The 26,971-nt window shown below is 40.3% G+C and overlaps 2 protein-coding genes across 2 annotated transcripts in view; one reads left to right on the top strand and one right to left on the bottom strand.

The window, feature by feature from the left end:
- The window catches only part of LOC140135018 (probable glutamate receptor), a 29,356-nt gene extending 9,794 nt beyond the window's left edge, over window positions 1-19,562 (top strand). The window contains exons 3-11 of the mRNA XM_072155944.1: window positions 3,249-3,280; window positions 4,686-4,736; window positions 5,572-5,754; window positions 8,766-8,992; window positions 10,995-11,092; window positions 12,668-12,888; window positions 13,476-13,701; window positions 14,568-14,818; window positions 16,508-19,562. Of these exons, the coding sequence (XP_072012045.1) occupies window positions 3,249-3,280; window positions 4,686-4,736; window positions 5,572-5,754; window positions 8,766-8,992; window positions 10,995-11,092; window positions 12,668-12,888; window positions 13,476-13,701; window positions 14,568-14,818; window positions 16,508-16,597 (1,379 nt within the window). The 3' untranslated portion in view covers window positions 16,598-19,562. The remainder of the gene's footprint in view (window positions 1-3,248; window positions 3,281-4,685; window positions 4,737-5,571; window positions 5,755-8,765; window positions 8,993-10,994; window positions 11,093-12,667; window positions 12,889-13,475; window positions 13,702-14,567; window positions 14,819-16,507) is intronic.
- Window positions 19,563-20,850: 1,288 nt separating this feature from the next.
- Window positions 20,851-26,971, bottom strand: part of PANK4 (pantothenate kinase 4 (inactive)) — a 42,621-nt gene continuing 36,500 nt past the window's right edge. The window contains exon 19 of the mRNA XM_072155943.1: window positions 20,851-21,252. Within this exon, the coding sequence (XP_072012044.1) occupies window positions 21,039-21,252 (214 nt within the window). The 3' untranslated portion in view covers window positions 20,851-21,038. The remainder of the gene's footprint in view (window positions 21,253-26,971) is intronic.

The following is a 26,971-nucleotide window of genomic DNA, read 5'->3' as shown; positions in this document are numbered from 1 at the left end:
GGAGGGTGAGTATGTAAGTTTTTTTTTTTGTTTGTTTAATTGACTCATGTATAAACCGAGGTGAGGTTTTTCAGCACATTTTTTTTGCTGAAAAGCTCAGCTTATCCACGAGTATATACGGTATATAGTTATAGAGCATATACAGAATTGCAATAGGCACTGTTTTGTACCAGAATTTCGGATGTCTCTTATAGTCCCCAGAATTTCCCAAAAGGTAAGAGCTATTAGATTTCAATAGTATCTACCTCATTCATGAAGGATCTGTACAGGGATATCCTTTATTGATAAATGGATGGTATATCCCAGTCGATATTTAAAAAAAACAACAAAGAGAAATGTTACTAATAATTAGAGTAAAGGATGACTGCAGTAATCTCCTTACATTACAAAAACTCATGTTCCCTAATTTATCATACCAAACAGCCCCCTCATGGTTATTTTATATAAACCCTACACACACCCTATGAACTCATTAGATATACAGCCCCCTCACACCCATGGATTCATTATGTACAGCCTTATGTGGGCCCCCCAGCAGCTCTGGGCCCCAGCACTGGCGCCATGATAGAAGCGTTGTTCACATCTGTGTCGCAGACTTTGTAGCAGCTTCTGACAAAAAACCCCAGATGAAAGTTTGGCATGTAAGACTTTTTTTCTGTTCTGATGGCCATCAGAACAGAAACCCAACTGACCCATAATAGTCAATGTCATTTTGTTGACAATGTGAACAATTCCTTACAGGGGATTTGATTTGCTAGTAGAAAGTTATCAATAGTTTACATCAATTATTTATTAAAAACATAAAAAAAACGACATTGATTCTGGGACTCTACTTCATTTTACAAACCAATATCAATAAAGACAGTTCCCAGGTTATGTACAATATAGGTTCTTTAGGTTTCTACATAAGTTGAATTTGTGTGTATAATTGTAACTGTAAGCAAAAAAATTTTTTTGTCCCTGTGACAATTGGATTTTAAAAAACTTTGCCATGAGAACAAAGAATATCAATAAAACTTCATTACAGACAGCTGATCATTGCAGCCTGGGACCTAAGTAACCATCTAAGGACTAAGGTGGCCGTCTGTAAGTCGGGTGTCCTTATGTTGGGGACCACCTGTAGAATAATATAAACCCATACCCTGAAATACAAAATCCACTGTTCACAATTGGCAATGGGCATAGCTCAGCTCCTCTCTCCCTGCACTATGACCTCTGCATAGGTCACGGAGCATGCCCACAACACTCTCTCATAGAAGTCTTCATTCTACAGGTTCCTATAGTCATGTGGCTGCTGTAAAAGCTGGTTCTCCTATTTCTACTAAATCCTCTTCAGCGCAGACCATCACCATTGTGGTAGTTCAGAGATTGCTGTCAGACAGATGGTGACTGTCTCATCGCTGCTAACATAAAGTCCTAGAGTAAAATAAACTTGACCCTCGTGTTACTGTACATTTATATGGAAATAAACTCCTATATTGGGACACAGTTAATAAATAGTTAATGGCCCATGCTCTATATAGACTGAAGGTATGGCCGGCATCTGGATCTAATTTGAGAGAAATGTATCTTTGTGTGAGTCTTACAATGCAGTCTTTATGCTACACCGATCAGTTATAGGATTCCTCATGACACCACTTAGATTGTTACCTGAACTCATGCCAAGATTTCACGTAATATTATGGCCAGTACTGTAAGAACATGTCTCCATAACTAATACATTGTCCGCCTTCTCACAAATTATCCCTTTATCTTCACATATTAGAGCTGAGGTGATCTTCCTGCTGTAACCATGGCCACCATACTTAGTTCTTCCAAAATAGCTGGCTCTGGTGACCTGGTTATCCGGAGAATATACAAGAACACTGATTCTTCCCTGCATTATTACTTCAGCCAAAAGCTACTGCCTCTAAACCACCAGATTTAGCCCTCTTCGCAGTGGTGTAACTACAAGGGGCTCAAAAAATAAAATAAAGTAATGGCACTAGTCCTAAGGGGGAAAAGTAATAGGAAGACCCCAGTAATGTGGCTATGCCATATGACAACATTTCTACTGGATTCCATGAATGACTCTCATAGAAGTCCATATTTCCATTCACAACGGACCTTGGATAGGGGGACTCCTGACTCCATCTCTTGAGAAAGTTGAGAACTCCAGAGGAAGATCTCATATAAAGGTCTGAGCTGAGAAAGCTTCTTTGAAGCATGCCTAGCCTCTTAAGAAACATTGGGGCAAATTTACTTACCTGCTCCAGTTGCGATCCCCGATTCAGATGGTCCGACGAGGATGAAGCCCGGCGCGTTTCATGAAGATCGTGTGCCCGTGTTCCTGCATCCGTCGCCTCCCCGCCGAGGTCCGCCGGAGTTCACCTTCTTCTTCCAGGTGCTTGTAAGTGCGTGTCTTGTAACACAATTCTAAATGTTAAAGATATACCAGTTGCAACACTGAAAAAAAAAGAAAAAACTAAGATAAATGACCCCCTTAAGTATCAAAGACTGAGAACCATGTTTCAGATTGCCAAATGTTTCTTCAGGTGTTATACATGTAAATAGCTGTAATGAGCAATCAAACCCAGGTGGAAGCTCACTGCGTCTCACTGGTTCACAGCACCGAATATTTATACCAACTCCCAATTATTTATGGTTCCATGGAGGACGACAGCTGGAATAAAGACCCAGATAAAGGTTTTGCCAGCTTCATACTGTGAGGCGCTGGGGCATCTGACAGCATCAATAGAAATACTCGTTTTCTTGGAATATTCTCGAGCAGCTCTTCAGCTTGACTTGAAAGGAACTTTTATGTAAGAGAGGCTTTGAAAAGGTAACAAGACCATGCATTCTCCGAGCAGTCAACTCAAGCTGAGAAGAGGAAAACAGCCCGGCTTGTTTTACAACTCTTCCAAGTCTTGCCAAGGATTATGTAGGAAAAAAAAATCTCCTAATCTCGGGAACACGGGGCAATGCAGTTGGAGTTGGACAAGCCAATTCTTAGTTTTTTTGCTTGTAATTATAGTTTGATGTCATTTAAAGGGCATCAAGATGCTGAAGACAATGTTGTCTTTCTAGGGAGCTAACAGCTTCCTTCTTGACTCTTGTCAGTGCCCTCCAGAGAATAGGCTAGTGTTCTCCAAGAAATCCAAGTCATGGGTTGTTCTAATAGATGTAACTGACGTTGTATGTCTGACATGTTTACAATGAAACTTATACAATTTATGTCATGCTTAGATCACATTGTTTTCTTCTTTAAGGTGCTGAAGAATCAGATGGATTTCACTTAAAGGTAACATCTGGAGCCACAGAGAATACTGAGCATAGCAACAACTGTTTCTATGGTTACAGAGATTGTAAAAAGGTTGAGGCGCTCATAACATGTCTTCCATATGGCAGCAACAACCACGTATTTGCTTCTAGTTGGCAATGTCTGCCAGCAACCCTGAATTCTTTTACCTGGTCTCATACAAAGAATAAATTACTTGATTCTTCTAGATAAATATAGTTCCCAATCCAGTGCAAAGACTGGTCCCAAATTAAAGGCTCTTAAAAATTAAAGGGATTTACCACCTTTTAATTACTGGTCATCAATATCAGATTGTGGTTGTCCATTACATGGAATCGGCTGATTCTGGAAAAACAGAGAATGGAAGTTAAACTCTATTCTTTGTGTAGTGGCCACCTCCGGATCTGTAGCTAAGTTCCTATTTACTTGAAACCTCTGTTTAGTTATAATTTAGTCCAGTTGGTGGTCCTAGCTTTTAGTCACTGAGTAGGACAACCCCTGGCCCCTCGATAATGACATAGACACATAAGTAAGTAAAGGAAAAGTTACATTGAATCTTTTCCTACAAAACTATGTGGGGGATTTATCAGTACTTTTACACCAAAAACGGGTGTAGAACAATAATAATGAAACTTTATTTATAAAGCATTAACATATTTGGCAGTGAAGCACCTAAACAATTACAATACCTTGCACCAAAAAAAAGTTGTGATTTTTTTTTTGACGACCACACCTCCTTTATGCCATTTTGGCGCGAAGGGGATGTGAAGGGGGCACAGCCGGTGGCGCCTCTGGTCCTTCATCTGTGTCTGGCATCAAATTGCCCAGGAGTGTATCTGCCCCGCCGAATACATCAAGAGGCCGAATCAGGTGGGCGTGGGCCTTTGTCACATGCTGTATGCGCGGAGCGCTGGCTATGATAAATGTCACCCTATATATCAATCTACTCTTCTCCATTTGCTCTTTAACATGTAGTCTACAGATAGCACACTATGTACAATCTGATCAACTCATCCTGCTCTATAACATGCTGCGTGTAGATAGCATACCGCATACAATATTTTCAGCTCCCTCTGCTCTATAACATGCTGCGTGTAGATAGCATACCGCATACAATATTTTCAGCTCCCTCTGCTATAGAACATGCTGCGCGTAGATAGCATACCGCATACAATATTTTCAGCTCCCTCTGCTATATAACATGCTGCGCGTAGATAGCATACTATATACAATATGCTGAGCCCCCTCCCTGCTGTATAACATGCTTCCTGCAGATTCAACATATTAATATTCAGTAGAACAGGTTCCCTTACATCCATATTCCTGTCCATTTCTCTTGTTGTGTTAACTTCCAATAGTTTTTAAATTGACATCTATTACATCAACACTATGTTTTTTTTTTCAATAGGGGAGAACAAAGCGTCAAATTCCTAAATCTTTGACTGTCACCACCATTTTGGCAAGTATTCCAACATGATATAGATATAAACATCTTTTTTATAATATGTAGAGATAGATGTGAGATGGATAGATGGGAGATGGATAGATGGGAGATGGATAGATGGGAGATGGATAGATGGGAGATGGATAGATGGGAGATGGATAGATGGGAGATGGATAGATGGGAGATGGATAGATGGGAGATGGATAGATGGAGATAGATAGATATGAGTTACATAGATGGACGAGACAAAAAAAGCTTTTAGCGGCACTGCTAAACAAATTAAAAATTAGTTAGGTGCACACACTTCAGGACCAGCTATGTCCCCCAATAATAGAAAAGTAAAAAGACAGACGGCACTCCAAATTAGTGGAATAAATCAAGTGGTTTTATTCCCAAGCTGCTACGTTTCAGCTTCGTCCAAAGCCTTTCTCAAGCTTGAGAAAGGCTTCGGACGAAGCTAAAACGTAGCAGCTTGGGAATAAAACCACTTAATTTATTCCACTAATTTGGAGTGCCGCCTATCTTTTTATTTTTCTAGATAGATAGATATGGGATAGATAGACAGATATCCTCTGTATTACAGCAGGATGCATTCCAGTTGATGTGGAGAAACAAAGTATCTTTATTCACCTACGCAGCTACATCAGCCGAAATGTAGCTGCATGGGTGAATAAAGCCACTTTGTTTCACCACATCTATTGGAGTACTGCCTGTTTTCTACTATAATACAGAGAATTTCTGGATTACTCGTTGGGATAGCACCCAGACCATCACCTACTGTGATAGACATCGATTTGGGGGTGTTGAAAAAAATCATCAATATGATTTACACTTTAATGTTCTACAATAGGAACAACCCTTTGCTATGACAACAGACTCGGGTGAATTGGAAGGATACTGCGTTGATCTTCTGTCTGAACTAGCTCAAGCTTTGGAGTTCAACTATACTATCCATGTGGTGAAAGATGGCCACTACGGCTCCAAGGACCAAAACGGAGTTTGGAATGGGATGGTTGGAGAGATTATTAGGAAGGTAAGTAATTATTGATTCCGGATCTCCCTGCAATGTCACATTTGATAAACTTAGACTAGTTATTTTAAAGGGTTGTCCCATGAGGACAATCTGACTTCTAATGAAATTCCCAAGAGGAAAGGGAATATCCCAATTGAAACTATATGTTATGTTCTTGCATAATGGAAAGTTATTGAGCTTTGTGAACATCACCAATAGTCTTTTCCACTAAATAATACTAGGTTGCTTTGAATTTGTTCTAACCACCTTTGCTACTTTTCCACTGCAATTACAGTATTGGAATACCTGGTACTTACTTCGGGCTACATACCAAGTAATCCAAAATGTTACCAGATGTACTAAACTCTGATTGATCAACACTGGTTGTTTCATCAGAGGGAGAAGCAGATACTATCTTCCTTGAAAAAGCAACAACTTGTTACCCAAAGTTACCCAAGATTAACTGTTCCAAACCAAACTAAGCCGACTAAGCCGACCCCATGCCATGTTAAAAAACAGTCTTAAGTAAACATACATATTCTTGTCTGCTATACACTCACCGGCCACTTTATTAGGTACACCATGCTAGTAACGGGTTGGACCCCCTTTTGCCTTCAGAACTGCCTCAATTCTTCGTGGCATAGATTCAACAAGGTGCTGGAAGCATTCCTCAGAGATTTTGGTCCATATTGACATGAAGGCATCACACAGTTGCCGAAGATTTGTCGGTTGCACATCCATGATGCGAATCTCCCATTCCACCACATCCCAAAGATGCTCTATTGGATTGAGATCTGGTGACTGTGGAGGCCATTTGAGTACAGTGAACTCATTGTCATGTTCAAGAAACCAGTCTGAGATGATTCCAGCTTTATGACATGGCGCATTATCCTGCTGAAAGTAGCCATCAGATGTTGGGTACATTGTGGTCATAAAGGGATGGACATGGTCAGCAACAATACTCAGGTAGGCTGTGGCGTTGCAACGATGCTCAATTGGTACCAAGGGGCCCAAAGAGTGCCAAGAAAATATTCCCCACACCATGACACCACCACCACCAACCTGAACCGTTGATACAAGGCAGGATGGATGCAAGCTTTCATGTTGTTGAAGCCAATTTCTGACCCTACCATCCAAATGTCGCAGCAGAAATCGAGACACATCAGACCAGGCAACTTTTTTCCAATCTTCTACTGTCCAATTTCGATGAGCTTGTGCAAATTGTAGCCTCAGTTTCCTGTTCTTAGCTGAAAGGAGTGGCACCCAGTGTGGTCTTCTGCTGCTGTAGCCCATCTGCCTAAAATTTCGACGTACTGTGCGTTCAGAGATGCTCTTCTGCCTACCTTGGTTGTAACGGGTGGCGATTTGAGTCACTGTTGCCTTTCTATCAGCTCGAACCACTCTGCCCATTCTCCTCTGACCTCTGGCATCAACAAGGCATTTCCGCCCACAGAACTGCCGCTCACTGGATGTTTTTTCTTTTTCGGACCATTCTCTGTAAACCCTAGAGATGATTGTGCGTGAAAATCCCAGTAGATCAGCAGTTTCTGAAATACTCAGACCAACCCTTCTGGCACCAACAACCATTCCACGTTCAAAGGCACTCAAATCACCTTTCTTCCCCATACTGATGCTCGGTTTGAACTGCAGGAGATTGTCTTGACCATGTCTACATGCCTAAATGCACTGAGTTGCCGCCATGTGATTGGCTGATTAGAAATTAAGTGTTAACGAGCAGTTGGACAGGTGTACCTAATAAAGTGGCCGGTGAGTGTATACAAGCAGTAAGCCATAACCTACAAGCTTAGTGATCTAGTATTATACAAATAGGGTGTAAGGAGGACCTTTTACCTTCTTCACCAACTCTTGCTGGGAGGTGAGATTTATGGATGTGGTTAATTGTCTTTAGGAATGGGGGCATAGGGGAGTCGTGGTGTATAAGAGTTTAATGATCTATTGGAGTAATGGCAGTGGGAACCTAAGTGAAAAGTTAAAAGAAGTGGGGGCACATGGGTTTGTAGCATATTGTAGGGAGACACAAGAGGGTCATATTCTATAGCAGTGGTGGCGAACCTATGGCACGGGTGCCAGAGGTGGCACTCAGAGCACTTTCTGTGGGCACTCAGGCCATCACCACAGGACAGAGTTCACCAAACAGAACCAAATCTTCCTGCGGTCCCAGGGAACTTATGAGATGATGCTCTCAGTGCTATTTTAAAGCGACAATTCATTGGCTGTTTAGAACGGCAGGAAAAGTGAGGTGGTGTTGACAGAACTGCATCATCTTTGGAGGTCATCCTGCTGGACCCACCAATCTTCCTCTACAGAGAGACCCTCTTTCTGTCAACTGTATTGGTGGCTTCAGGGGCTGATACGGTTGAAAGATGTGGAAGAACTGGTAGTAATAAGTTACTGCTTAAAATACAATGTTGGCACTTCACAGTAAATAAGTGGATTTTAGTCGTAGTTTGGGCACTCGGTCTCTAAAAGGTTCGCCATCACTGTTCTATAGGAATGGAGGTTCACATGGTAATATTCTTTAGGAGTGGGATGTCATCTATGGAATCGCAATTTAATTTGGGTATCTTCAGCTTAATTTAATAGCACACACATCTCCAAAAAAGTGCATATTATGTGTACTGTCAAATTACATCCGGTTCATTGTATTGTTGGGTTGTTATCTTTCCACTCTCCAAAATTACAATAAAAAGATAATTAATAAAACTGCCTTTGGAAAATACTTTTGCTGGAAAAAAAAACCTCCATAGCAACATCAATGGAAAATAAGGCTGTAGTACTAACCACTGAGCCACCATGCTACCCCAAATGGGAGAAAAGCACTCAAAAACATGCTAGGTCCATAAGACAATGATGTTCTACACCTAGAATATGGTGATAGTACACACCTTAGGCTTCAATCTAAGGTTTACAAATAATGTAATGTATATTTCATACATGGCAAAATAGAAGTATAGAAAACTAAATTTGAGAAATTGAATCTTCATTTTCTTCTCCCCTCTTTGTCCTTCTAGGAGGCAGACTTGGCAGTGGCTCCTTTAACCATTACTACAGTGCGAGAGAATGCAATCTCTTTCACCAAACCATTTATGCAAACTGGAATCGGCATTCTTCTCAAGAAAGAGTCATCATCTGGGGGATCTTATCTTTTTGGCTTCCTAAATCCTTTCAGCAAAGAATTATGGATAGGAATCATAATCTCTTATGTGATTACCAGCCTGTGCTTGTTCTTGGTAGCAAGGTGAGAAATCCCACCTAAACCTGTTCTGGACTAGATACATAGTGATGAAAGTGCCACCAAATCTTTCAGATTTCATTCCGTCCCAGTGAATAATGAACATTTATCTCACTTTTCAAGGCTTTCGTATTTGAAGCAGTATTAAAGGGATTGTCCACTTTGAACAATTACTTTTTATCACAGAACTGGTATCAATTGTCTGTTATCTGTGGAGGGATCTAGCAATATGCGTTCAATATCCTTACAGCACTAACAGAGATTTAGTTTAATTGAGATTAATGGGTTTAAATGGAAAGCACCGACATTCCAGGAACTTTGTAGAAGATTTTCCTGCTATGACTAAATGGGCTTCCCTTTTATTAACTCCAAATTCCTTATTATGGAATCTGAAATCTGTTTTCTCAGTTGGAGCACCACTATTTTTCCAACCATTATTAGTAGTTTTTCTGCAAACAACATTTATCACTTATCAAGGGTTGGTCCCAAGTTTTGGTAGGCCCCTGGGCGACAGAGCCTCAGTGGGCCCCTTTACAGTAAACTCATGTGGTGGCATTAACATTCAGTAACTGGAATGATAAACTAGGGAATATTTCAAGGAACTCAAACACCCCCATTATGTTTATTTTATATAATGCCCCCTCATAGTTATATAATGCCCCCTCATAGTTATATAATGCCCCCTCATAGTTACATTATATACAGCCTCCTCGTGGATTTATTATAAATATAGCCCCCTTGTGGTTATATTATACATAGCCCCCTCATGGATTCATTATATACAGCCCCCTTCACCCCACAAGGTTTCATTATATAAACTCCCCCCCCCCCCCCTTATCATGTGTTGCCAGGCTGCTGGGGACTGCAATTCAACCATCTGGGCCCCTCCCCAGCAGCTCTGGGCCCCTACACTTGCCAGGCATGCCAGGGGCTGACGCTGGCCCTGCACCTATCCATAGTGTCTTATAAAACATGCTGTAATTGGGTGACCATTTTAGGCCCTCCTGACATGACTACTGTAAGAGGTGTTAGATGGAGCAGTGATAGACAATCTATACTGCTGTGCTACTCAAGGTTGTCCTACTGGTTGGAATATTGTTTGCCAGATCAAAAAGACTCTTTAAAATGTATCTAAACCTTTATCGGAATTTCATTCCGTTCATACATGAATAAAAAATGAAAATCATATTTGCTGACCCAATCACCCGATTTGTGTCCTACTCCAATGCGTCCTTGTGGTGGTGCCCGCCACCGAATCCTTGACTGAAAAACTCAGAATTTGGCAACAAAAAATGTGGCAAGCGGCAGCACTCCAAATCCCACGTAGGTACGTTGTTTTAATGGCAAAAAATCCTTTATTCAATAAAACATGTGCACATAAGGAATGACACACAAGCGCCTAAGATCGACGCGTTTCGACGCTATCGCGTCTTAGTCATGATCTCGATCATTAGATCATGACTAAAACGCGATAGCGTCGAAACGCGTCACTAATTTTTTTGCCATTAAAACAACGTACGTATGTGATATTTGGAGTGCTGCCGCTTGCCACATTTTTTGTTGCCAAGTTCATACATGAATAGTGCAGATGATAATCGTAAACTTTGTAATATACCGTACGTTATTAATCCTGTATCCACTGACAGCTGAGAGATAAGAGGACTAATGACTTTTCTCCTTACATAGCGGACTCATGAAGGGAAATATTCTTTAGAACTAGTCATAAGCCGAATTTCTATGCAGTGCAGGGACTTAACATACACTGCTCACTGCAGGAAAAAGAAGGAGCAGAAAAAGGCAGAGAGAGACTGCTGTACTTAATGAAGGATACTATACAGTTTACTATTATCTATCTACTAAATTTCTGCAAAAAATTAATTCAATGGTTTAAACCTAAAATTGGGTTTCTATCATCTGGAGCAGAACTTAATTGGGCATTTTTTTATAGTATTGTTGATGTAAATCTAACTTTGAAGAGAAACATAAATGACATTTTATATTTTATTAGGTTAAGTCCCTGTGAGTGGTCAGAACCCTCCAATGAACAGAACCAGTACACTCTACTGAACAGCCTTTGGTTTGGCATAGGAGCACTTACCCTACAAGGTGAGTCTTGGTTCATTTGCTGAATATTTTTGTTCTCATTAGGTAAGGAAAAGAATTACCGTATATACTCGAGTATAAGCCGACCCAAGTATAAGCCGGGCCCCTAATTTTACCACAAAAACCTGGTAAAACCTTTTTTTTTTTTTTTACTCGAGCATAAGCCGAGTATGGGTTTTCAGCACATTTTTTGGTGCTCAAAAACTAGGCTTATACTCGAGTATATATTTCCTGAGCGACACTTCCTTTGCTATTGATTGGAGTCGTAAGTCCGTGGAAAAGCTATCCCTCTAAAGATACCTTAACCTGTTAACAACCCGGCCTTTTTTCAATTTTTTGGTTTCTGTTTTTTACTAACTACTTAAAGCTACAAATTTTTATTTTTCTGTTTACAAAGCTGTATGAGGGACAAATTGTACTTTATTATGATAATATTTAATATTCCATAAAATGCACCGCAAAGCTGCCAAAAAATTCCAAAAGCTGTTCAAATGTTAAAAGAAATGCAGCCGCACCATTTTCTTAGGGGCTTTGTATTTACGGCTTCCATTGTGCAATCTAAATTACACTTGTCCTTTTACAATTTGGGTCAGTACGAGTGAGTCAATTTTTTTTAGTTTTAATACCTTAAAAAAAGAAGAATTTTTATTTTTTTTTGGCTGGATCGCCAAATTACTTTTTATACTTCAGTGTACGGAACTCTGTACTGTAATTTTTTTGCAGGATGTGCTAAAATTTTAATGAATATAACTTTTCGATCACTTTTTCATAAGATTTTTATATGTGAGGAAATAGCAAAGATTCAGACATTTGGAGTTTTTTTTTTCCAAATGTATTGCAGTATATTGTAAATTTTATTGGATCAGTATATTTTTACAGTATCCACAGAGACCTGGATGGAGTTTTCAGGGAGGAATACCCGGCCAAAATATGAGTTATGCCCTAATTTCTTTTATATGAATAGCACGATGAGGGGTTTAGATGTAACACCGCCTTTTGCTGACCTTTGTAATGGGTATGGGTTTAAACCCCCCCACCGGATGATCAGATTTTATGATATATGGCCGGTTCCTGTGGGCAGGGCTGCCATCAAGGGAGGTTTACTGTGACTGTGTTCAGGAGGCCCGAAGAGGAGAAGGGGCCCCAAATCAAAGAAAACCTTCCTCCCTTGCCAGGTGCAGGGAACTCACTGTGGACACAGAGCCGGATTATCATTCTGTGCGGGGCCCATAACATTTACCAGTCAGGAGCCTAAGCTTCCTAGTGGCAGTTCTGCCGGTGGGTGTTTGTTTATGATACTAGCCTGGACCAGGTTTAGGGACAAAACAGGAATTATAAGAGAAGAGGTGCTTACTTCTACTCATAAGTTTAAGATTTCCCTATATTTATCACCACAAGTACTTATAGACTGTTAGATAGACAAGATAGATAGACAAGTTTACAAGTGGGCAATTACTAGCCCCTGTCTATTGCTGACTACAGATACGTAATATATCTGGATCTGTAAACACTATATACTGAATACTGTATAAATTAATAAGAAAGTATCTGTTGCTCTATCTGCTTTGTTCTCCATAGGTGTGGAACCTCAGCCCAAATCTGTATCAGCCAGAATAATTGCTGTTATATGGTGGCTCTTTTCCATCACTTTACTAGCCGCCTATGTCGCCAGTTTCGCTTCATACGTAAATAGCACCAAAGATCTGACTCCAAATATTGAGACATTTGCTGATTTACTGAAGCAAGATAAAATTGAGTTTGGGACATTAGCCAACTCCTCCACCTTCAATTTCTTCAAGGTAACTAAGATTGTTGTAACTTTACATTTTATTTAATGTTTATTAAATTCTTTATACCCCTTTAATGTTATCATTAAATCATTTTCCCAACAGACTTTAATTGAAATGTAGAGAGCCATGCTTACCCTAAACCACCTGCTATAGGCAATTAAGTGGAGGGGGCTCGGTATCTGCTTCCATACATTACATTTACATACAGTCGCCACTAAATAAGTTAAATAATCTCTTTAGTTCTTCTATTGAGATCAATGGTAGTTTGTGGTCCTATGGACAGAGCTCCCCCTAGTGGTGGCAGTACAACCAGTTTTATCATTCAGTGATGTCTATCAGGAGATTTATCATTGTGTTATAAACAGTTTTCTGATGTAAATACATTGAAAAATATGTTTCTCAGAGTGTGCACCATGTTAATAAAGGAAGGGAGACCATGGCTGCAGGCATACATTTTTTTTGCTATGGGACTGTATGATATCTTTGTGTGCCCGTGCCAACAAGCATAATGACAACTTTTACCCACAGTCTGTTTATAGATTTACACAATGTAGTCACAGAAAATTCACTGACCTCCACTTGTGCCCTTCATACAGTATTCCAAGAACCCAACATTCCGCATGATTTACGAGTACATGGATAAAAGAAAGGATCGGGTACTTGTCAAGTCCTTTTCTGAAGGAGTCCAAAGAGTCAGAGACTCAAACTATGCCTTCCTGGGAGAGTCTATCAGCCAAGACTTTGTGGCGGCCAAACACTGCGACCTTGTTCGTGTCCCAGAAATTATTGGGGGCAGAGGTTACGGCATTGCGGCGTCTTTAGGTATTCTATTTAGCTTGTTTTACAAATTTTTGCCATCATTTCATTCAAAAAATAATATTAGGGGTGAATTTTTCATACTGAAAACATAGAAAAATGCATTACATTTAAAAACCGGATATAGTAAGGAAACATTGAGCTTACAGATGTACTATAACTTTCTCTAGAAAACTGTTTCTTATACAGACAGTCCCCGGGTTACGTACAAGATAGGGTCTGTAGATTTGTTCTTAAGTTGAATTTGTATGTAAGTCAGAACTGTATATTGTATAATTGTAACCCCAGCCAGAATTTTTTTTTGTCCCTGTGACAATTGGATTTTAAAATGTTGGGTTGTCATAAGAAACAGGATTAACAATAAAGCTTAATTGCAGACACCTGTGATAACTGTTATAGCTGTTTATTGTAGCCTAGGGCTAAAGTACAGTTAATTACCAAAATCCAGAGGTCCTTTGTAACTAGGGGTTATCTGTAAGGCTGGATTCACACGGCAGCGCGCGTGGAGAGGAGGGGAAGAGCGCTGCTCACCCCCGCCCCTCTCCATAGGGATACATGGCACACGGCGCCGTATGCCCTGAAAAAATAGGACATGTCCTATTTTTTCACGGGGTACGGGGCGGTACGGCTCCCGTAGGGAGACGCCCCCATAGACGCCCATTGCCGTCTATGGGGGACGTATGTCGGCCGTATATACGTCCCCCTTGCGGTCATGTGAATCCAGCCTTAGTCGGGTGTTCTTAAGTAGGGGACTGCCTAAATATGAAGTGTACATTGGCCCCTGCCATTTGGATGCTGTAGGAGCCAAAAATTGGATTGGTGGAATAAAATAAGGTATCCATGTTTACCCCCTACTTTGTTTTTGTTTACAGACTCGCCACTCATCAGACCGCTAACCATCGCTATTCTGGAACAATTTGAAACTGGCAATCTGGAGTATCTGCATCAGAAGTGGTGGGAAAACACATGTACATCAGCACAAACACAGGCCGGCTGGGTGCCCGTACAACCACACACCCTCGGTGGTATCTTTCTCATCCTGGGCATTGGTCTGGCTCTGGGACTTATCGTCTCATTCATTGAGTTAGTGTGTAAATCAAAGAGCAAGGCGGTTCAACAGCAGGTAAGCATTGCTTGTGTGGTGCCGTAGGGGATCAAAATAATCTACTGCCTTATAGGGAGATACGAGTATACCAGGTTACAAAATACTAAATGTTTCAAGGGAATCTGTTAGCAGTTCTGACCATACACAGCTGCAGATAGTGTTGGGTAGCAGCCCTGGAGAGCTGAATAACCATAACTGTGTAACCAAAGCCCTGAATAGTTGTTCGTGAAAAGTGAAGTTAAACCCACCCAGAGCTCTTGTAAGAGCTGCAGACCTGGATTATATCAGCCTGAAGAGCTTTCTGCACTGTGCTGCTCCACAGCTCCTCCCCTACGTTATGTGTAGGTGTTGCAGTAGGAGTTTTGGTTAGATACATACAGCAGTCACTAAGCAGAGGATTGGAGCTGTGGAACAGTTCATTGCAAAGAACAGAAATCTCTTCAGGCTGAAAGACTTGCCCAGAGCACTTGAAGGAGGTGTTCACTTCTCACAGTCCTGCTGCTACACAGACCTTCAGGGGCTATACCTAGCACTGTCTGCAGCTTACTGTGGTCAAAACTGATGACAGATTCCCTTTAAATACTGCCTTTTTAAATGTAAAATAGCTCATACTTTGGGTTCTTTTATCTTCATAAACTCACAAAAAAGTAAAATGATGAGCTCACCCTGTGCAGGCAATGAATATGTAGAGCTCTTCCCCCAACTTTAAGCACAGAAGTCCTTGGCCACCGGTACAGCAAAATACAATCCATAAAAAACGGCTAACGAGCTAATTCACACATTGGGCCAGATTTACGAATAGTGATGAAAACTACACTTTGTGCTGTTTGTCTCACTAATGTCCAGAGTGCGCCAGGTTATTGAATACTGGCGCACCCTGCATGCACCAGTTGTGCTTAAACTGAGTGCACAAGTTTTTTTGGTGCACTCTGTTTAACAAGCGTGTGTCACATTTCTTTTGAGTCAAATTAATAAATGTGATGTAAGGTCCAAATTGGTGTAGAATTTTGTGTTACAGCGGACATAGTGCAAGCATTTTGCAGGTTCTTTCAGTGCAAAGTTCTACACAAAACTGGTGCAGCTAGTTTAATATACGTGGCCCATTAACCTCTGGATCCATATCCATTCAATAGGCAGATCATATCCATGGTCTTGTCATCATGTGGCCTGTCTGCAATTGCAAAGACGTTCTAGTTAATTTCGCTCTTAAAATTTTTCTTCATTCAGAGTCTGATCGATAGGTCAGAGACACACGTCTGTAGTCGGTCTGTAAATCATGGTCTGTGTGCGTTGGGCAAATTTGACAGACCAAGCACAGGACTCAATGCTACTTACTGTTCCATGGGATGGACTCCTTGCATCATATATTACTACAGTGGCCATACTCTGTAATCTCTGCTAAGAATCCACCAATAAGTCTGATTCCATAGAAGTTCTTTGGGAGTCACAGCAGCTAAGTCTCCATCCAGAGTTACCTAGTTAGTTTTTCTGCACACACACCGGATTACCGAGTTATTCAAACTATTTGAAAGGTAAGAAAAACGTTAAAAGCACTTAAGGTTGGAGATGGTGGTTTAATAAGAAAAATCCAAGGTACATATTGTAGATTTTGCATTGGGTGCAGGAACCTCAACTTAAAGTATCTCAATGCACTTCATGAACATTTATGGTCAGGTTCATCTTCATCAATTGCATTTGTCTTTGCAGAAATCCTGCTGCTCTGCGTTCTCTGAAGAAATCGGACAGCGATTTGGAAAGACAGAAAATCAGGAGAGTCTAGAAAAGGTGCAACCATAAGATCACCGCTGGTTGGGAGATGAGAAAAATCAATGGAGACTTGTAAATTTGCAGTTAATACTCTGCTTGCTGTAGTGGTGCCTTTCTGTACTAGTGCATTGACCAGTCATGATAATGGTGAACGCTGAAAGTCTGTTTTATTTTTAATGTATATTCCTTTACATTTACATTACAGGTAATAACCATAGACGCTTTAATACATAAATATGTAAATAACTTTTGGGGCCTATAACTAGTACATAGTCTGTAGATGAGGCTTGGACATCAAAAACACAAACTATGGTTCTATGATCTAGCTGCTCAATTCACAACTACAGCTTAGCCATCTGACGTGGTTACACAAGGACTCATCCACACAAGATCTATATTGTAATATCCATGTACAACATTATATAAAAACAACCGAAAACCTCATCTTAAGTTACTGTGGGTAATAGATGTCTAATAGTCACCTATAGGTCCTGCAATGACCTATAACCAAATGTTGTCAACTAACATCAGGCAGGAGACCATAAGTACGGATGAAAAATAACTAAATATATATCTAAAGATATGTATCTTAAAGGGGCCATACATACATCAACGTCGGCTGATCATTTCATGTGTATTAGGGGTTTCCAACAGCAAATGTTTTAGAAAAGTTATTGTTCAGATGTGCCATGAGAAAAGGGCTTCGGGGACCTAATACCATCAGCACCCACATTTTGTTTCTGCCTGTGCGGCAGAATTTTTTTAAGCTGATAGCACCCTTAATTTCAAGGACTTGTATACATTGCTGAGTGCAGTATTGTAGGTCATTAATGTCTTTGGTCTCCATTCTGGACTTTGGTCCTAGTCGAGTATTTTCCCTACTGTCACCGTAGTTCCAACTGGTGGCATCACCTACCTTCTCACTGGTAATGATAACTATGCCCTGAATGTACTTCCCCTACTGACCCTCATTCGCCAACGTACCGCAATGTACTGGTCAAAACTTTGAGCTAATTTAAGTTAATCCAGTTACCCAAGATCCTCTGCCATGTTGAGGGCCTCCACCTACAAAGCTTGCCAGTTTTTCCAAAAGCTGCACGGCTGTGTTGTATCATATTTGGGGAGGAGGAAGGGTGAGCAGGCCAAGTTGGCCCTCCAATTGGTATTCAGGTGCTGAAATGAGGGGGGTAGTAGGGCTGCCCAATTTACGCGATGGCACACTGACACATTCACTTCAATGGCCCCATGCCTGTGTTTTTCACAGATCCATGTGGAGGATGTAGAAAAATCTGAGATCCAATTCTCATTTCAGCTGAAGGAACATTTTTGCCTAACAAAAAAATGGATAAAAAAAAAAACAATATTTGCATGACCTCTTTAACATAATCAAACACGTATACAAGTTATAAATAGAGTATTATTTTGCATGGCAGTTGTCAACTTGGTCTTAAATGCTATAATTTTGTTGAAACAGACATTATGGAAATAGCCAAAGTTCCCAACATTAACATTAACAATGCCAGGAGTAGGGTCATTTTTCAGTGTAAATCCTAAACTATGAAGCAAATTTATATACTTATTACATATATGTCACCAAAGCCTATTTTGCAGATTTTGGAAGACTGAGGTGTTGGTCCTTTCAGGTTATACACCCTGTAGGATATAAAATGCTGTCATTCCCTACTTCTCTTTAAAATAAACATGCATGCTTGATCAAGTCTGTGCATCTCTGGGATAAGGCCCTGCATGCTCCGGCATATGCACATTCCGAATTGGACCAACCTCTTGCTGACGTCTTTCAGTTATGTTACCTTCCCTAATGGAAGATGTAAGGTAGAGTAGGATGGGGCTATTGGATTTTAATTTGTGAGGCCCCTATACACACAAGTTGGCGCGTTGATGTAAATTTGTGTGTATAGGCTACTTAAAGATTAAAGGGATTAATAGTCACCCAGGGTCAGAAACTCGAAAATCCATCTAGGTAGGGAGTCAGGCAGTGTCCAGGTGAAGTCTACATGTAGCTGCTGGCCAGGTTTTCAATATCATAAAACTTGGAAAAAAAATAGACTAGAAGTGCATGGGCGCACGACCCATGAGGCGACTTGAGAAATCACCTCGGGCGGTGCCCCCTTCTGGATTATGGGGGCGGAGTCTTAGGGCTAGTACATGTGTGATACATCTGGATCCTTTACGTGTAATATCGTATATAATTAATGCAGTTGGGAATTGACTACTCCACAATACCTTACCTTCAAATGTTGTACTTTGTTTTGTGAAGCGTGAGCTCATGAGCTTGTATGCAAAATTCTTAACTTATAAAATGTTAACCTGTCATGTACAGAAATAAACCTACTGCTTCAGTCAAAAGCTGTAGTAAGTACAACCCTCGAACAAACACATACACCAAAAATAAGGCATCACAATGAGAAAGGACTGTGGCAGTAATGGCATTGGAAACTTTCTTTAAGTGTAACTCTCATAGGAGGTTTCCTAGACTTTAACATTACTGGCTTTCCCATAGTATAGATCAGTGGTGAGTCAGTCTTTCAGGACCCCAAAATGGGCTTCTTTATCACCAGGCACAGTGCCATCTATTCTGTAGTGGTTGTGCCTGGAACTACACATAACTTTGTCCCGTCTGCAGCACTACAAGCCGTCCCATATAACCCCCTTTATAGCAACTGGTTTCTTTTACATGCAGTAGTCCTTTAGGGGGTCTGATTTGGGGGTGGGATGACATATAATATACAAGGCAGCTACTAACACTACACGATTATTATCTCTACAGAAATGCTATGTTGTATAGTGTCACAATATGTTAGTTTGTGAACTGAACCACTGGCTGTGATTGTGATATGTAGGTTTTTTGGTCAAGAGGCCATGAAATATATCTGAAGTGTTCAATGAGAGTGTACACAGAAAGTTGATGGATTCTAACATTTATCGGTGGACATGCTACAGAAACTCCTTTAATAAACGTGAAAAGTTAAACGCCTACCTGGTCTGTCTTTTATCACTACAATAGTATATACATGTCCTACTGTGTACAATATATAGCAAAAGTTGGATCCACGTAAACAGGAGTCCAGACTGCACCTGTTCCTAAACTTTCCTATAAAAGAGTCAATATTGAGAAGGTCACTCCCTGACCCCAATGATAGATAAGATGAATTTGTACAAACAACAGTCAATAGGTGGCACGTCACTGTATGTTGATGGATGTTTGGATAACAAGGATCAGACGTGTAGGATTCCAACCTGCCTGATCTTTTCTCCCGAGCAAAGAGATGAGTAAACCCGATGACTATCCATGGCTATGATTGAGGGGAACACCTGGCCAATCATAGGCATGACTAGTTGCTAAAAGGCGTTTATTTCCAGTTCAAAATTTAAAATTAGGCTATGTAATACATGTATATACATCTTGATTAGGTAAAAAAAAAGTCTATTGCCTCTAGGCTACATTCATAAATGGGAACTTGGCAAACATGTTTAGTCCATTTACCACTTCACAGTGACATTGCTACTACTGAGATGCTAAGCCGCCATGGCACGTTCCAATAGCCCCTGGCATATCGATTTAAAAAATGCCTTTGTCATACATCTGAATAATTCTAGGGTCTTCATTTTTTTTTTCTTTAACATTACCTGCTCCCTGCCAGCAGTGTGTGGCAAGTCCCGGGAGAAAGGGGCAGTTCAAATAAGAGCCCCCTCCCCACGGGGGACTCAATTATTCAGATGCAGGACAAAGGCATTTTTTAAATCAACATGGCAGAGGTTATAGGAATCTATTATGTAAAAATAATTACCTTTCTGATGACAGGTTCCCTTTAAATTGGATCATATTTTGAATTTTTTCCCACAATGCGTGTATAAATCCACGGTGTAATACAATGGAAGTGTAGTGTATGGGATCCAACACATGCAAATACCAAACCAAACAAATTTGAAGGCAACTTAAAAGTTTAGGGGGGAGAAATACCCTTTGAGTGGGCCCCCATGGCAACGTTTTGCTATGGGCCTCAGCCTTTCCTAGTCATGTCCAGATAGTAGAATGCTTAAAAGCCTGAAGGATACAAATTTGCCCGCTCGAGGTCTCCTCTTTTTTTTTTGAAGAGCCTAGCAGAAGTTCTTACAATATCAAATGTTGTGTAGTAAATTTTGCGATAGAAAACTGATCCTTACACCAAGTACAATCACAGGTCGAGCCGCAATTTCATGGGCCAGGGGTTTTATGTTATTTTTGTATGATATTACATAAAACTACCATAGACATCGCATGGGAGGGTCAAATATAATTTAAATTTATTTATATATTTATATGGACGCATCTTGTCCCTTTTATCTCAGCACAAAAGCACAATATAAATACAGCAATGTATCCCCCCCAATCCGTGTAATAAAAATACATTCTTTACAGTCGAATAAAACTAGTGCTGAGGAATGGGTTGAGGTGAACGAGTCCACTGCATTATTTGGGGGGCATTTCGTATTTGAAAACCACGCTGAATATTTTGCCCCCCAGTCTCTCGGCCAGCCAGGAGTTCTTGATGACGGCCAGTTTCAGGCTTTCGCACTGCAGGACTGCATAGTAGTTTGTGTGGATGGCTCGGCCCATGCCCTCTATGATCACCAGGTCAGTGTTCCTTTCCTTCACCAGCAAGGCCAGGCCTTTGTCCAAGCGACTGTGGAGAGAGGGGTTTAATAGTTCATTATTAACCCATATACAAACTGTTGTCCCAATAATATGCAGTCCAGTTGTTGAAGATGAGATCTACAGCATCACTATTAGGCTGAAAGCAGATTGTCCTCTTCTGGCAGATATCTATTTGCTGTTATTCTATAGGAAGCTTCATAGTTTACTTCCTTTGGATAAACACCAATCCCTGGTCATGTGATGTCTCACAGGGTCATGTCTCCTTATAACACAGCTCGGATTACGCTCTGTGATATAACGAGCCATGCACCTATGTGACATCACATGACCAGGGTTATGACGAACCGTGCACCTGTGTGACATCACATGACCAGGGATATGACGAGCCATGCACCTGTGCGACATCACATGACCAGGCATATAATGAGCTGTGCACCTGTGTGACATTGTTTAACCGGTCCCTGGTCATGTGAAGCTTCCTATAAAATGGCTGCAAGCAGAGATCTAAAAACTATGAGAAACTGATACAGAGTATACGGGAAAATTGTGTAACATTTCATTACACAAGAAAAATCAATTATTTGCTAAAAGTGGTCAATCCCTTTAATGTCAACAGTGAAAATCAGGTTTGGGGTTTTTCTAGTGAAAATTTTACATTTAAAAGTTCATTTTCAACTTAGATTTTTTTTTTTTTTTTAAATGAAAGAAAAAGTAATTTATTTGATTCTTCCCAAATCTGTGCCAGTTTATAATGGATTTAATGTTTATAGAGTAAATAAGCCATACTTTTTTGAATTTTACTAGGCTATCACCATAAAAACAAGGCAACGCATTTTCCACCACATTTTATATAATAATATCAGCCCCCACCTAACAATGCAGCCTATTTATAAAGCCACACAATATTTACATTAATGCATGGAAACATAGCAATTAAACAGATTTATTTACCGTATTTACTCGAGTATAAGCCGACCCAAGTATAAGCTGAGGCCCCTAATTTTACCACAAAAACATGCATTGGTCACACCCCCCCCCCCCAGTATATAGCCAGCCTGCCGCCAGTAGTATACAGCACTGCCTAGCCTGCCCCCAGTAGTATACAGCACTGCCCAGCCTGCCCCCAGTAGTATACAGCACTGCCCAGCCTGCCCCCAGTAGTATACAGCACTGCCCAGCCTGCCCCCAGTAGTATACAGCACTGCCCAGCATTAAAAAAAATAAAAAAAATAAACAAACTTATATACTCACCCTCCTGTGGCCCCGATATGAAGCGTTGCTCCCGCGAGGGTCCTCTTCTGTCTTCTGTACGTCTTGCTGGGCGCCGCCATTGCTCTCTCCCCAGGCGCCCAGCACGATGTACAGAAGACGGGCACGGAAGCCAGAAGAGGACCCGCGCGGACATCGGGGGGAGCAGCGCTGCACATCGGGGCCACCGGAGTATATAAGTTTATTATTTTTTAAGTGACGCGTGACTCGTGTATAAGCCGAGGGGAAAAAGTTTTCAGCACATTTTTCACACAAGTATGTATATATATATATATATATATTACACACAAAATAGAAAAATAGGCGGCACTCCAGTATTGTGGGAAAAATCACCGAAGATACAGATATCACGAAACAAACGAAGCCGAGACAAACACCAGTGAGGGCAGTAGTCCTAAAGAAAAAGACTTAACGGTAAATATTTCTTCAAAAGTTTTAACTACCTCACAGTTAAATGTATTAAACAAAGGGTTGTCTTTCTGTCCGAATAGTCACGTTGACTGGTTTCAGTTGGAGATTGAATTGAATAATTTTTTTAGATCTTTGAAGTTAAGAAATTGGTTTAACAATCATGTTGATGGTCCTAGACCGGTAACGGACACTGAACTTACTTTAAAGCAATTTGATCTATATAATAAAAGTCATTTTTCACCACCTACATCCAGTCCGGGGGTTGAAGCCTACATTAATGCTGTACAACGCGATATTAGACATTTGAAAGAGAGATCTGGCCAATTATATAGACATCCGAATTTACATTCTGAAGACTTTTCAGCATTATGGGAGCTGGTCCATGACGGCGACCTCACAATAAAACCCGCGGATAAAGGGGGTGCGGTCGTCGTCATGGACACAAGTGCCTATTTAAATGAAATTAGAGGACAACTTGATGACACCGAGGTATATGTTAAGTTAAACCATGATCCAAAATTTGAGATTACGAGGAAATTCTTGACTATCATTGATAAGGCCAGGGAGGAGAAATTAATTGATGAAGATCTATACAATTTTCTAAAAATTAAAAATCCAGTTACTCCAGTAATTTATTGTCTTCCCAAGATTCATAAGAATCTAGTGAATCCTCCTGGGAGACCTATTGTGGCTAGTACTGAATCTTTATTATCTAATGTAGCCATTTTTCTGGATAAAATCTTAAGACAATTTGCTGTAAATACTGCATCATATATACGGGATACGTCAGATTTTTTGTCTAAACTAAATAATATAGGAGATATTGATTGGGGGAGAGTCACACTCGTTTCATTTGACGTCACTTCATTATATACCTCGATCTCCCATGAGCAGGGGATCAGGGCTGTGACCAAGAAACTGGAAACTTCTGAATATTCGGAGAAATGTTATGCCTTGTTATCTTTGGTATTACATAACAATTATTTTCTATTCGGAGATGAATTCTATGTACAAAACCGCGGAACAGCGATGGGGGCCAATATGGCCCCAACATATGCAAACATTTATATGTCTTTCCTAGAGGAGGATTTCGTCTATGTGTCCCACCACTTTGGCCTAGTTGCCCGGTGGTGGAGATACATAGACGATATCTTCCTCTTATGGTTGGGTACGGATGTAGAACTACAATCGTTCTTTGAATATCTAAACACGATTGACAGAGATGTAAAATTCACGATGGTTAAATCGAGAACGAATATACAGTTCCTGGACGTGTCTGTCACGATTGACAATAGGACATTGAAGACAGATTTATTTTCAAAACCGACTGATAGAAATCAATTATTAAGATATGAGAGTCATCACCCAAGACCCATGGTTAATTCACTTCCGTTTAGCCAGTTATTAAGAGTTAAAAGAATAGTAAGCTGTGAGGAACAGTTAGACACCCAATTAGATAAAATGACTAGTAAATTTAAGGAAAGAGGATACCCTACGACTACTATTATGAAGAATAGAATTAAAGTGAAAGAACTAGATAGGGAATCCTTAATACAAAAGAAGACAGCTTCCCCAAGAAATATGAAAAGAATACCGTTTATTTCAACGTACACAAATGAAAGTCCAGATGTGGCCAGGATTGTTCGCAAACACTGGCATATACTGGAAAGTTGCGACCCTGAGATTGATGAATTCCGAAACCCCCCCCTATTATCTTATAAAAGATCTAAAAACCTCAAGGACTACCTAGTCAAAGCAGATGTTGGACCCTTGAGAAAAACGAGACAAGCCACATTAACTGGCAGATTACGTAAAGGCAGCTATCCTTGTCTCTCCTGCATTAATTGTACATCAATGATTAAGGGAGAGAATTTCATACATCCAGTCACGAATAAATCCTATCAGATAAACCACTTTTTGAAATGTGATAGTAGGTTTGTTATCTATGTTTTGATGTGTCCATGCAAACTCCTATATGTAGGGGAAACCACGTGGGATTTTAAGACCAGAATAAATCACCACAGATACACAATACGTAACAAAAGGAAGGACTTACCTGTTTCAAGACATTTCCTTGAAGCAAAACATACTGAGGGACAATTAAGATTTTGTCTATTGGACCATATACCACCACTGAGACGGGGAGGTGACAGACAGGCGATCTTAAAACGCAGAGAACTAGAATGGATTTATAAATTAGACACTTTGAAACCGAAAGGTTTAAATGTGGACTTTTCCTTGTCGGGAGTTAGACACTGAGTTGCTTTTTTCCTCTTTTTTCTCCATTGGATTTGTAACTGCGAACCCTCTATGTAAGGGCTGTGCATTAATTTTTGATGTAAAATTATATGATCACATCATTGATATGTTTTTACTTTATTTCAGAAAGAAAAATACAACTGAAATTGTTGAACACTGAAGCGATCCTGTTCTGTAGCTTATGCTTTAATCATCGAGTATCTTGAACCGAATTTTTATTTATATTTTTTTCTACATAAAGATTCTCCTATACTGCCGATAAGGGTGAGCACCGGGGACTCACAAATAACAGCTGTTAGATTAATATACATAGAGGCGGTCCCAAAGGTGTCAATAGACGGAGTAGAAGCCTTGGAGAATTTTCGGGGACTTCACCAATGTCTTCGCCTGGTAGACTTACCTCTTTTAGTTAGGAATATTACCCCGTTACCTACCCATAAGCAAAATGGCGTCCGCACACCAGGTATGACTCTGCGCATGTCCAAAAATATGTCACGTGTCTGTGACGTCAGGTCACACGTGTGAGACCCTATGACGGACCGGAAGTGACGCGGACAGCCAAGATACCATGCGCGACTAGGCTACCATTGATGCGAAAAAGTAGGTGGGGTACACTAGATGGGCGTTATCGCTTATTTAATGCTGATTGGTGAATCCCTGTGAGCGTCACCTGCACGTGCGCAGAAGGAAAAGGAGAACGCTATTTTTATGAACAGGATCGTCATGTGAGTGTATGTCAGTCACTTCACCTGTACACCTTGGAATGTAAATACTTGGACTATGTACACTACAAATATTCACTGCTCTATATACTATTATATGTATTGGATGTTATTTAATCACTGTTTTTATATACTATAACACTTTTTGTATATTTGTGCTCCACCCATGTTATGAACCACTTCCTATATATGGAAACCTTATGCACCTTGATTATTGCTTGAGAAAGGCTTCGGATGAGGCCGAAACGTAGCAACTTGGGAATAAAAACCACTTGATTTTTCCCACAATACTGGAGTGCCGCCTATTTTTCTATTTTGTATGGACTGTGGGACCTAGCCGGCCCGTTTGAGCGTGCACCCAACCATATTTGTTAAGCAGTGCCGCTGTGAACTTTTTCTCATATATATATATATTTTTTTTTTAACTAAGCAGAGTTCGGGGTTTCAGCACATTTTTTTTGTGCTGAAAAACTAGGCTTATACTTGAGTATATATGGTATAATTTTCTTTTTTAACATATCTCAGGGACATATGAAAAGAACATAAAATTGAAAAAAAAATGTCCCCATCCAACCCAATTCTCTAAATCTAGCATATTTTTTCTTTCATAATATATCTTTTCTTACTGCAGCATTTTCTGCCCTTAACCAATCCAGAGCTGTACAGCAGGAAGGTCCTCTGCTATCCATGTATGCAGTATTGACTTTCTCCATCAATATATTTCCCTACCATTTTTCCCTTTCACTTGTAACTGTATGTCTCAGCACCACAGGTCCACGGGTCCATTTCTCTGCTAATGTTTATGGATTACACTTAATACTTCTCCCCAAGAACACCAGAGCATATGTGCCAGCTCTCCCCTCTGTATACCACATTTCTGTACAACTTGGCAAGCAGAAATGGAGAATAATGGAGTCTATTAACTAGAATGTTGAAAATGTGGATTAAACAATAATAAAGGGCAAAATAGCCTCCATCTTCCTCCATTACTGACTACGTATTTAGAAGTATTGACCCTATATTTTAATTTTCATTTGAAAAGAGGTGCATATTAAAGTAAAGAAACGTTTTGAGGGAAAATTACAG

Source organism: Engystomops pustulosus, chromosome 6, assembly GCF_040894005.1.
Source record: "Engystomops pustulosus chromosome 6, aEngPut4.maternal, whole genome shotgun sequence".
Lineage (NCBI taxonomy): Eukaryota > Metazoa > Chordata > Amphibia > Anura > Leptodactylidae > Engystomops > Engystomops pustulosus.
This window is presented reverse-complemented; position numbering and strand designations above follow the sequence as displayed.